This window comes from Odontesthes bonariensis, chromosome 13 (assembly GCF_027942865.1).
Source record: "Odontesthes bonariensis isolate fOdoBon6 chromosome 13, fOdoBon6.hap1, whole genome shotgun sequence".
In the NCBI taxonomy this organism is placed as follows: Eukaryota; Metazoa; Chordata; class Actinopteri; order Atheriniformes; family Atherinopsidae; genus Odontesthes; species Odontesthes bonariensis.
The window spans coordinates 35,021,088-35,034,195 of NC_134518.1; the positions used below are offsets into that span (position 1 = coordinate 35,021,088).

Consider the following 13,108-nt stretch of genomic DNA (forward strand, 5'->3'; position numbering starts at 1 on the left):
TTTAATGAGAAAGTCGTGATCAATAGTTCTCCAGTTAGTTTTTCTTCTATTTCTTTGGAAATCTTCTGCTTTTTTACTCATTTTCACTCCAGTCCTTTCACCTTTGTTCTTTGTTCAGCCACTTAACTCATCATTCAGGCAGGAAAAAGGCTCCTAACTCAAGGGATGAACCAGTGTTGTGTCCACACAGAACAGACAACTTAGCAAAGAAGCCGTTTTAAACTGGATCTTTAGGCACTTTGTTCCCAGCAGCCTGTCACAGAGACACATCATTTGTTCCCATTTCTTTAGCTGCATGTGTGAAAAACGGCTTCATAGTTTCAACTTTTTTGTACATTTACGTTAAAAACTGCTTTCAGTTACCAAAAGAGTCAAATTAATATAAGAAATTCAGTTTTAACAAAATCTTAATCCCAAAATAAGGTCTAAAAGTAGAAAAGTAGGAAAAAAACAGACAATAATAAGAATTATATGTTATTCAACATCAAGAAAAAGTAAATAAGATTCAATTTAAAGCTTAAAAAAGGAATATAAGATATAATCTAATGACTAATTATGGAACAATTCATATAAATGAAATGATTAAACTGTTTTATGCCACCAGAAATGAATAATCTAGAAGCTCTTTGTGGGTTTTAGACTGGAATTAAGATTTGTTCCCATTTCTTTAGCTGCATGTGTGAAAAACAGCAAAGATAACACAGTGTGACAGACAGAAAACAGGATTTCTGCAGCAACAAGGTGATTCCCAAAGAGCTGTTAGCTGAAAACTTGGCATATCTCAGAAACAGTCTCACAGAAAAACGTGTGATGGCTACGTTGGTCCACAAGGGAAAACGTGGTTTTTTCACAATTTGGCCCCTAAAATTATGGTTTTATTTGGCCTATTAATTTACATGTGACTATCAAGTTTCCCTCAGCTAAAAAAAGAAAATGGCCGACTGTTGACCTTTTTTTTCTGTGAAAAACACAACATTTTAAGAAAGCATCTGCATTTGTGTGCATTTCGATGGCATTTCTAGCGAGAACTATGCATAATATTTTCATAATATTCGTTCAGAGAATGTAGACGATCTTTCGTTTATTAGTTTCGCCGAAGATTTTAGTATCTCCTTGGAAAAAACGTAACAATAAAACGTTTTGTACCGTTGTTAAGGTGGTTGCTATGGAGCGATGTAAATGAATAGGCCAAATAAAACAATTTTGGGGGCCAAATTGTGACAATACCACGTTTTCCCTTGTGGACCAACGTAGCTATCACACATTTTGCTGTGAGACTGGGTTGAAAGGACACAAGAAGTGGGCTGAAAATCAGTGGCAGCAGGTCTGATGGAGGGATGAATCCTCCCCAGAGCAACATTACTGAAGCAGTGTGGGATCATGTTGGCAGAGAACGGAACAAAAGGAGTTTCTGTAAATCGCTGCACCTGTTTTCTTTTATTGGAATGAACTGAGGACGCACTGCAGAAACAGTAAAATCTGCTTTCTGTGCAGCTTTAAATATGATGAACCACAGATGATCAGGATTATCACGCAGAAGTGAGAACACAGAGCAGAGTTGTCGACTAAATGCTTCATTTTATGTTTGTGCTTTCCAGATTTCCCCCTTTGGAATAAAAGTATTTACAGTGTTTACAGTGATTGCATTAAAAACACATGTTGCGTGTTGGAAAGTAACCGTTTGTGTTTGCTGTGTGTCTGCAGTCTGCAGAAGCTGCCTCGTGAAGTATCTGGAGGAGAACAACACGTGCCCCACGTGTAGGATTGTTATTCATCAGAGCCATCCACTGCAGTACATCGGGTGAGTGAGGGGCCGCCGCAGAGCTGCGCACGCCTGCGACCGGCTGCACGCCGCCGCCGCCGCTAACAATGCATTACAAAGAGCCGACGGTTTCCGTTTAATCTCTGCCGTCCCGCAGGAAACGGCACGAGCCCGAGCCGCCGTGCGTTTCCCTAAAAGATGTAACCTGAGCATCGCTCTGTAAACAAAGCAGCGCTGACACACAGTGGAGTCACATCACAGCAGAGCCTGTAAGTGGCTGGTTTCATGGAGAGCTCAGCGAGGGCAGATTTGCATGTTAATCAAACGCTGATGTGATTTCACTGATTAGTTTAATCTGTGGTTGGAATGACGAGCAGCTCCGTGTCTGCGCCTACGCCACCGGACCTGCCGGGGCGTTTAGGGTTAAAAAGGTGGCTTTTTCTCTCCTTTATTACGGTTTTATTTTGATCTTTTTGAATTTGTCGCGACCCAAACGGCAGTGGTTATGTGAACTTGTAAAGATGGTTTACAGAAGTTTAACATGACAGAGGCCGAACAGCCTCTGAGTGGACTGAACGCGGAGCAGGGATCAGCTTTCAGCACCACCAAGCGGGTTCAACATGCTTCCCAGTTTGCCTTTGATTATTGATTTAAAGCATATTCAGAAGTGTAAGCACGTTTCTCTGTAAACAGGTTTCTCTGTAAACCGGTTTCTCTGTAAACCGGTTTCTCTGTAAACAGGTTTCTCTGTAAACAGGTTTCTCTGTAAACAGGTTTCTCTGTAAACAGGTTTCTCTGTAAACCGGTTTCTCTGTAAACAGGTTTCTCTGTAAACTCTGTAAACAGGTTTCTCTGTAAACTGGTTTCTCTGTAAACCGGTTTCTCTGTAAACTGGTTTCTCTGTAAACTGGTTTCTCTGTAAACTGGTTTCTCTGTAAACTGGTTTCTCTGTAAACTGGTTTCTCTGTAAACCGGTTTCTCTGTAAACTGGTTTCTCTTTAAACAGGTTTCTCTGTAAACTGGTTTCTCTGTAAACTGGTTTCTCTGTAAACTGGTTTCTCTTTAAACAGGTTTCTCTGTAAACAGGTTTCTCTGTAAACAGGTTTCTCTGTAAACCGGTTTCTCTTTAAACAGGTTTCTCTGTAAACCGGTTTCTCTGTAAACCGGTTTCTCTGTAAACAGGTTTCTCTGTAAACAGGTTTCTCTGTAAACTGGTTTCTCTTTAAACAGGTTTCTCTGTAAACCGGTTTCTCTTTAAACTGGTTTCTCTGTAAACTGGTTTCTCTGTAAACCGGTTTCTCTTTAAACTGGTTTCTCTGTAAACAGGTTTCTCTGTAAACAGGTTTCTCTTTAAACTGGTTTCTCTGACTTTGGAGGTGTTGGCGCCCTTGTTTTCTGTTTTCCTTTCTGTTTTGTCTTTTTTCCCCGGTGTATTTTGTCTATTTTCAAAATATTATGGTCCGCACATTACTTTTATCTGTCATATTTTACTATCTTAATCTGTTTTTACCTTTACGTGCACAGGGACTACAGGTGGGAAATGAGCAAAAGTTGCTATAAGCTGGCACACGGCATCTCTTCTCTCAAGATTAATGCTTTTGTGCATCGTCCCTGTTTTAAATAAATAAATAATAAGAAAAAAAAGATTAAACGAGTGAATTAAACACCAGATGACCAATCGCACACATGGAGCTTAATCTGGAACAAACAACCATCCTTTACTTATGTGACAGCTTTAAATGAACAGAACCTGATACAGGTTAAAGAATAAAAGCCAATGAAAGTGTGCATTGGACCATAAACAACATATTTGTGTTTATTTCCTTGTGTTCAGTTTCAGTGATGATCTTAGCTGTGTTCTGTGTGGCTCTGGCTCTGAGTTAGCTCCATGTTCGGTGCCTCAGGGCCTTTAGTTTAGCTCCTTTGGTTTAGCCTCATTAGAATCGATGCTTCTGTTTTATTCACAGGAGCACTTTGACAGTCTTCTTACTGTTATTGGTCGCTGTGTCTGGCTGGTTGAATGCTCCTCTTGTGAGGGATCGTGTTGCTGATTCCCCTCTAAGCGCTCGTGCATTAATGTCTGATTTGACACTCAAACTTCAGTGTTTCCTGCAGTTTAAGTCGTTGCCGTGTAAACTGAGACGTCTGCAGACTCGTTGTTCTGCAGGAAACGCTCCATTTCAAACACATTAGCTCTTTGCACAGCTGTCTCAGTGTTTTCAGGAAATTAGGGTTGATTGGAACCATCAACAGTGATTTGAAGGCAAAATGTCCGACAGACGACAGACGAATCCCATCTGCTCATCGGAAAGATTGATCAAAGTTGATGTTGGAGACGCACTCGGCTTGCTTTAAAGCATTTTTTAAATGTTTCGCTCAGACAAACAACATTTTTGGAGCTCGGAGGAGGAAATCAGCTGTTTACTGTGTGTGGAACAAAGCAGATCAAACAGTTTTAGGCTCCGAACAACCCGAAAGCTTCCATGCACAGTGTTGAGTTTGGTGATTTGCACCATCAGCTCTGACGTTAGGAACGCTGGCTTCCATTAGCTGCCAGAACAGCCGTGACATGGGTGCTGAGTCTTTAAAGCTTTTCTTTAGTTTCAGGCGCCAAGCCGTCGTTGGCACATCCTTATGAGTCAGGACCGCCATGAATTGGAGTTGTTTACCAAAAATAAGTAAAAAAAAACAACAAATACAAGACGTTTTTGCTTCAAATAAGCAAAAAAGTCTGCTTGAAATTTTGAAATTAGCTTAAAAACCTCTTCAAATGAAAAAAAAAGCTTGTTTCATATGAAATATGACTCAAAACAATTTGTTTTCAAGACTTTTTCACTTAACAAGATATTCCAGATGTATTGTATTAAAACAAATCCCTATATCTGGCTGAAATGGTACTTGTTAGGCAGTTGTGTCTTATATTAAGTGTAATGAGATACTCAGTGAGACAAATATACTTGGTAGGATTTAGATTTTTTCCAGTGCACCCTTACGGATACTCAGCTGGATTCAGATGTGGTAAATTTTTAATTCCGCGTCAACACAACTCTCTCTCTCTCCAGAAACCACTGTTAAAGGGATAGTTTGCCTCTTTTGACATGAAGCTGTGTAACATCCCATATCAGCAACATCATTTCTGAACATCTTCTTACCCCCTGCTGCGTCCTGTGAGCAGAGTTCCAGCCTCGTTTTGGCGTTGATGAAGGTAGTCCGGCTAGTTGGTTGGGGCTTAAAAAAAAAAATAAAGCGTCTTGCTTCTGAAAACAATATGCGTTCAACAGAGTAATACATTTGCATCACAAAATGGTTCTCCAGGAAAAAGTCAGACCTCACAATCGCTTGGCCCTATTTTCTCTCCCTTCGTATCACTGCCTGCTGCCGCCTGCTGACAGCAGTGCCTGTTGCGGTGTTTGCTGCTTGTGTAACCGTTGTCTGCGTTGTGCTGCGCTTTTAGAAGGACAGACGCTCTTTTAGCTTCAGGACTGGACTTTTATTGCCTGAATAACGATATGGAAACCGACTGGTCAGCTCGCGATCAAGCACAGTTTCATGAGAGAAAGTTAGCAAGTTTAGCTTAGCCTTCGAGCCAAGATCGCTAACAAACATTATATTAACATTACAAAATAAAAACACATTTAGTCAAATGCAATGCTGTCGCCATCTTACTGAGCACAATATATAATAATGATCCTGCTAACTGTATTATTACATTACATACAGTTTCAGTATAACGCTGTGTAACAAACCTACCAACGGCTCAATCCTCGTGTACTGGGACTGGGCCTACATCACAGCCCATATTTATGTGCTGAGGACAGCCCTGCCAACCAGTGAGCGTCCATGATACACAAATAAAGGTAAATATGATTGGCAGTCACTGTGGAAGTGGAATCAACAGCCAACCCGTTACACTCGGAAGCAGGGGACTGCTCGGTCTGCACTTCGGTCTACACAGCAGGCAGTGATACGAAGGGAGAGAAAATAGGGCCAAGAGATTGTGAGGTCTGACTTTTTCCTGGAGAACCATTTTGTGATGCAAATGTATTACTCTGTTGAACGCATATTGTTTTGAGAAGCAAAACGCTTTATTTTTTAAACCCCAGCCAACTAGCCGGACTACCTTCATCAACACCAAAACGAGGCTGGAGCTCTGCTCACAGGACGCAGCAGGGGGTAAGAAGATGTTCATAAATGATGTTGCTGATATGGGATGTCACACAGCTTCATGTCAAAAGAGGCGAACTGTCCCTTTAATGTGTGGCGGGGGGAGTATACCGGCAGGTTTTCTGTGGTTTCCAGCAGAATATGTCCCAGAGCATCACACTGCCCCCTACAGCTTGCCTTCATCCCGTCACCACGGACACGACCGTCCCCATGGCGATTCATCACCAAGCCAACATCTTCCATAGCACCGTGACTTAGTTCTGATGTTCAGTTTTGGTGTCTCGGCGCTGGATACGCGTCGGCACGAGCATCCGGAGTGGTGTGATGCCGAGATTTGAATGGAGAATCAGTCACTGCAGTTCTTATCCTGAACAGTAGGTGTCACTGCTGAGAAAGAAAACTAACGGATTTAAAAAAAAAAAAAAAGGGGAAAAGTTGTCCAGCTTAAGGAAACCAATGGATGCCTGTGCGTGCATGAGGCGACATGGGAAAGAATAAACTCCTTTTTAACAGGAAGAAACCTCCGGCAGAACCAGAACCAGGCAGGGCCCATCTGCCTGGACCTTAACTACATCTTTAAGATGTGATGGAGCTCGGTCATTAAGAACTTTATATGTGAGGAGAAGAATCTTAGATTCTATTCTGACTAACAGGGAGCCAATGAAGAGAAGCTAAAACCACAGCTTTTCTGCATCACTCTGACACAGGATGTTCCTAATTTTGACAATATAACGAAGGTAAATGAAAGCGGTTCTAGAAACCTGTTTTATAAGTGGGTCAAGAGACAGATCCTGGTAAAAAAATAACTCCTAAGTTCCTCACTGTAGTACGAGAAGCAAAGGAATACCATATTATAGAGCAACTGTAGGAGCTGCACGGTGCTCTCAGGTCACCAGAAGTCATACAAATCAAATCAAATCAAATTTATTTATATAGCACATTTCATGTACAAACAATTCAAAGTGCTTTAAAATAAAAGCATTGCAGCAGAGAGTGGAAGAAGCATTAAAATACATAAAAGAACATAAAGAGAAAATAATAAAATCATTTAAATGAATTTAATAACAAGCAACAGTCCAGATAAGTTCAAAGATATCGTGCAGGTTTCATGCATAGACACATGAGAACAGAAATGTCTTTAACCTGGATTTAAAAATGTCTCCATTTGGTGAAAGTTTAATCTCCTCTGGCAGTTTGTTCCACTTGTTTGCAGCATAACAGCTAAATGCTGCTTCTCCATGTTTAGTCTGGACTCTGGACTGGACCAGCTGACCTGAGTCCTTGGATCTCAGAGCTCTGCTGGCTTTATATTCTCTGAACAGATCACAGATGTAAACCATCAGCAGGCTTTTAAAATCTATTCTGTGACCGACTGGAAGCCAGAGTAAAGATTTTAAAGCTGCTGTGATGTGTTCAGATCTCTTAGTCCGGGTTAAAACTCCAGCAGCAGCGTTCTGGATGAGCTGCAGATGTTTAATGCTCTTTTTGGGAAGTCCAGTTAAAAGAGCGTTACAGTGATGGAGTCTGCTGGATTGAATTGATTAGGCCTGTACATATCAGCTTTACTAGAACTGCTGTATTTTTAGACGTATGTTTTTAGTTTCAACAATTTTTATTGATTTTTCACAATGAATTATCGAACAGAAATACAGACAGCAATAAAAGTTATGAAATAAAATAAGTAATAGATAAGTACATTCAGATATCTTAAGAAATATACATATACAGTATATATTTAAAAAGGATAAATAAAATAAATAAATGTGTAATAACAATAATAACAATAGTAGTAATAATAATGATAATAAGGGTAAAATAGAATAAAGTAAGATTGATTAAAAGATAAAATAAAATGAATAAGTAAATAAATAAATAAAATAAAGTAAATAATAATACTAATAATAGTTTGAAGAGGGAAAGGGGGGGTCCGTTCTCACTTCTGTATTGGTGTCTTAATCCTCATTTAACGGAGTTTGTAGATGTATGTTTTCACAGTCATTTCTTTCTTTTGCCTTTCACATGTGAAAGATGACAGAAATTTCTATTTTGTCCTATTTTTAACGCATTTATTTAAGTTCAATTGTATTTTTTTGCATCTAAAATATGTTTTTTTGCGAGGTCAGAGTCTGAATGATTCGACCTGAAGGTAGAATAAGACAAACAAAGTTGTAATTAAGCGACATATTTCAGGTAACTGTTGCAATGAGGTTGCACTACCAGCTCCGTCCAGCAGGGGTCACTGTTTCCCTGCCACGGGGGGAGCATCACTGCTGATTTTTGGCCCCCGATACAGCAGCTCCTCAGTAAACAGCTTGCTGGGTTATGTTCCTCCACAACACCGCAGCAAACCCAACACGTTGTGTCCGTCAGCCGACCGTCGAGGCTGGGTGTCAAAACGCACCGTTGTGGTGATGGCAGACCTGAGCTTCCCCCACTGTGCCGCCGTGTCACCAGCACGGGGAAAAGCTACTTAACACTCGGACTGACAACAGCATATGCTGCACAAGAGTGTCAATTGGATTTTCTTTTCTTTTTTTTTTTTGTCGTAACACATTTGACATTTTCCCGTAAATGCCGTCCTGAGATTTGCAGCTTTTTATCAAGCGAGAGAGAGAAGATGTGTCGCATAAATCTACAGGTTCCCACTTGTTCATCCAAAGACTTATTGTCTCCTTTGATACTGCTGCACCTTTAGGGTGAATAGCTACAATCTCTTAGTAAAAAAAACTCAAAGATTAGAGGAAATTCTGTAAAATAAAAACTGAAAGTTTGGGAAAACCTTCGATTTAAACCTGGAAACCACTTCAGATCAAACCTGTTCAGATGTTCATTTTCCTTTTTGTTGGATGTAATAAAAAGATTTAAAAAAAAGATAACTAATCACTTTTTTTTTTTGTTCTTTTCAGCCATGACAGAACAATGCAAGACATCGTCTACAAGCTCGTACCGGGGCTTCAAGAGGGTGAGTGTCACCATGTGTCGTCAGAGGTTAAAGCTTCACTGATGCCTGCATATAACACAACATTTTAGCAACATTTTCCTGCCGCCGGGTGGATTCAGAAGCCTTAAGATGCAGCTTTCAGTGCACAGATGTAGTCACACACACTTTAGGGAATCTTTAAAGCAGTGATACTCACTATTGTTTTCACAAGAGCCACATTGGCAGAGCAAAATCAAGGGCAGAGCCACTTTTACCACAACATACTAAAGTCTCCTTTTGCAAATATGCATTTCTACAGATAAAACATCCCACAGAAAAAGAAACAACACAGCCAATACATTTTAAATTCAGACCACATTTACCTTAATACTGGGCTGAGCAGAAGCTGGCGTGCATGTCCTTGACTTTCTTCATGTTGTATTTGTAGTTTGTTGTAATCATAGTGAGACATTCAGGATGAGCATGGTTTTTGTGCTGGTTTTTGCCCTTTTTTAATTAAAAACAGATCCATGGTGCCTGCATCTTGCGCTGGCTAAAGGAGCTAGCGTGCTCTGCTGTCAGGTGTGACGGTGGTTTAAGCGGGCTGCGTTGCCAGGTTTAACAGTTCCCCCTTTAGGAAACACCATTAAGCCTTAATTAATACTTAATACAAATACTTAATACTACAAAAAATGCAAAATTAATAAAAAAATACCTAATACTGTGCAGTATTCGCTGTGTGTTATATGAAAAAATGTTTTGTTATTGTTAGCATATAGTTATAAGCTACTATGCGAGTGCGAGCCGCCAAATAAAGCTTGAGGAGCCGCACAATGAGTATCTCTGATCTAAAGTCTGGTTTCCCGGCGGTGATCTTGAGAAAACAAAACATTTCTTTGTATTTTTTCCTCTCGTGCAGCGGAGATAAAGAAGCAGAGGGAGTTCTATCAGAAGCTGGGCATGGAGGTGCCCGGGGACATTAAAGGAGAGCTGTGCAACATGAAGACTCATCAAGACCAGCGCAATGGTACAGTCCCCCCCCGCTCCCACACACATCCCCCCTCTGCTTGTTTTTATGACCACAGATTCTGATAAAACTCTTTCTGTTGGGTATAAACTTTAATGTGTTCGGTGGATCGATCCACCCACCGACCCGTCAGGGTTTCCTTTTCCAACTCCACTTGATGGGAGCACATTTCACACACTGGGGCCACAGCGTGTCAGCGGTTGTTGTTTAGCTTCATTAAGTGATGAGTGATGAAAGTCCTCCAAAGAACCGAAGGGGGTCAGCTACAGCCCGATGTGGTTTAATGGAGAAACGATGGAGGACTCAGGCTTTTCTGACTCACCACAGGTTGTTTATCTTTTTTTCTCCATTTATTCTGAGGATTTATATTCCTGCCAGGTGACAGAGTGGTTAATACTGCCTGCATGAAGTCATAATGTCAAACACAAAGGATGAGAGCGTAAAGATCTGTATCAGCATGACGTTACGACTGCCCTGAAGCTTCGATGTTTACATCCTTTTTTACATAAAAAGCATGGATGTGTGCACAGTGTTGGCAGCAAAAGTCTCGCTATGATCGCCTGAGAGCTGGCAGCAAACGTTGTAAACGTTACCTCCACCTGTTGCTGCACAGAGGATCCCAGCTGAGACGCAGTCGCACCTTTTTGGATTCTGAAACTTGCAAAATAAATGAGTCTGTTTGGGCTCTTCGTCTTGCTGGTTGAAAAACAAAGCCGTGAGTGAGAGTCTCCTGCACACATAATCTCACAGCAACATGTAGGCGGTGCCCTACATGTGACTCCGGGTCCATACGTAGCCGCCCTGCCTGGATAAGACATTGCATTGATGAGGGTGTGGTTTCCTGCTGGAAGTACTGAGCTTATAACCCCTGTTTCACAATGTGAATCAAACACAGAACTGACCGAAACAAGAGAGAATTTGGTTATTATTTCGGTAAATTCACCTCATCGTCTGGTACCGAGCAGGCCTGCTGTCCCCTGCCGGGAGGCCAGAGTCCCCTGCCGGGAGGCCAGAGTCCCCTACTGGGAGGCCAGAGTCCCCTACTGGGAGGCCAGAGTCCCCTACTGGGAGGCCAGAGTCCCCTACTGGGAGGCCAGAGTCCCCTACTGGGAGGCCAGAGTCCCCTACTGGGAGGCCAGAGTCCCCTACTGGGAGGCCAGAGTGCCAGAGTCCCCTTCTGGGAGGCCAGAGTCCCCTTCTGGGAGGCCAGAGTCCCCTTCTGGGAGGCCAGAGTCCCCTTCTGGGAGGCCAGAGTCCCCTACTGGGAGGCCAGAGTCCCCTTCTGGGAGGCCAGAGTCCCCTTCTGGGAGGCCAGAGTCCCCTACTGGGAGGCCAGAGTCCCCTTCTGGGAGGCCAGAGTCCCCTACTGGGAGGCCAGAGTCCCCTTCTGGGAGGCCAGAGTCCCCTTCTGGGAGGCCAGAGTCCCCTTCTGGGAGGCCAGAGTCCCCTTCTGGGAGGCCAGAGTCCCCTGCCGGGAGGCCAGAGGGCCAGAGTCCCCTGCCGGGAGGCCAGAGGGCCAGAGTCCCCTGCCGGGAGGCCAGAGGGCCAGAGTCCCCTGCCGGGAGGCCAGAGGGCCAGAGTCCCCTGCCGGGAGGCCAGAGGGCCAGAGTCCCCTGCCGGGAGGCCAGAGTCCCCTTCTGGGAAGCCAGAGTCCCCTTCTGGGAAGCCAGAGTCCCCTTCTGGGAGGCCAGAGTCCCCTTCTGGGAGGCCAGAGTCCCCTACCGGGAGGCCAGAGTCCCCTACCGGGAGGCCAGAGTCCCCTACCGGGAGGCCAGAGTCCCCTACCGGGAGGCCAGAGTCCCCTTCTGGGAGGCCAGAGTCCCCTTCTGGGAGGCCAGAGTCCCCTTCCGGGAGGCCAGAGTCCCCTTCCGGGAGGCCAGAGTCCCCTTCCGGGAGGCCAGAGTCCCCTGCCGGGAGGCCAGAGTCCCCTGCCGGGAGGCCAGAGTCCCCTTCTGGGAGGCCAGAGTCCCCTGCCGGGAGGCCAGAGTCCCCTTCTGGGAGGCCAGAGTCCCCTTCTGGGAGGCCAGAGTCCCCTGCCGGGAGGCCAGAGTCCCCTTCTGGGAAGCCAGAGTCCCCTGCCGGGAGGCCAGAGTCCCCTGCCGGGAGGCCAGAGTCCCCTGCCGGGAAGCCAGAGTCCCCTGCCGGGAAGCCAGAGTCCCCTGCCGGGAAGCCAGAGTCCCCTGCCGGGAAGCCAGAGTCCCGTGCCGGGAGGCCAGAGTCCCCTTCTGGGAGGCCGCAGCCTGTGTGCTCACAGCTCGGCAGAGTTCAGGATTAAAGTGGCTGAATTGTTTGAGTGTGAATGTCACGTTCTTCTCGTTGCACTACATAAAGAATGAGACTTTAACGACTAACATTAGAAGCACAACCAAGAGTAACAGCAAGAACCCATTAAACCGTACAGATGAAGGCAGTTTAGCCAATCAGAACGAGCCTCAGGCCTGGTGTGAATGTGTGTCCAGAGGGCTGTCACGCCGGCAGGCCTAATCGCTCGCTTAATCCCTCTCTCTGATTTTGGTAATTAAGGCTCAAATGGAAGTGGAAGTCTTCTCCGGCTCCCGGGCCTCGTCGCTTTAAGTCAGTTTTATCTGAAGCGTGCAAACACACGCACCGACGCGTTTTAATGTGGAGACGCCAACAGAAATGGAAACCAGGAAAAAAACAACTATAATCAGATGTGGTTTTTAAAGTTGAGATGATTGATATGCTGCTCCAAAGCTGATAACTGGCTGGTTTCTGGTCAAATGTGTTTAAAGCAAGACTCCAGGAACAACTCTGGCCTCTGTTTTCTGTATAGATGATGATGATGATGATGATGATGATGCACAGGCTTGACAAGCACATCTGCTTTTGATGTTTTCAGACAGCCAAATGAAATCCGCTTTAAACTTGGTTATTCCAGTGAAAACACCACAAATGGTTGAGTAACAAATGAAATTAAATGTGGTAAAATGGTTTTACGGATGGTCAATCATAGCAGGAGTTTTGTTTTCTGACATTTACAGGAAGTAGCTTCTGTTTGAGGTTTGAAGGGAAAGTCGTGTCCAACACACAACAGACAACGTTTGGGTTCGAAACTAAAGAACGTGCAACACTCGGGATGTGATACTATTTCCTGTCTTCACTTTCAGCATGAAAATGGTTCTTCCATAGTATGATGATGTTCCGTAGTACAGATGATAAAGAACAGAATAGTTGGGAATTGGATGTCGGTTCCTAAGAGTAATTAATACGAAAA

The 13,108-nt window shown here is 43.8% G+C and overlaps 1 protein-coding gene across 2 annotated transcripts in view; it reads left to right on the forward strand.

The window, feature by feature from the left end:
- Nucleotides 1–13,108, forward strand: part of pcgf3 (polycomb group ring finger 3) — a 90,673-nt gene that overhangs the window by 55,218 nt on the left and 22,347 nt on the right. For both annotated transcript variants that reach the window (XM_075481992.1, XM_075481993.1), the window contains 3 exons: nucleotides 1,705–1,801; nucleotides 8,833–8,888; nucleotides 9,766–9,873. In XM_075481992.1, coding sequence (XP_075338107.1) covers nucleotides 1,705–1,801; nucleotides 8,833–8,888; nucleotides 9,766–9,873 — 261 coding nt within the window. The remainder of the gene's footprint in view (nucleotides 1–1,704; nucleotides 1,802–8,832; nucleotides 8,889–9,765; nucleotides 9,874–13,108) is intronic.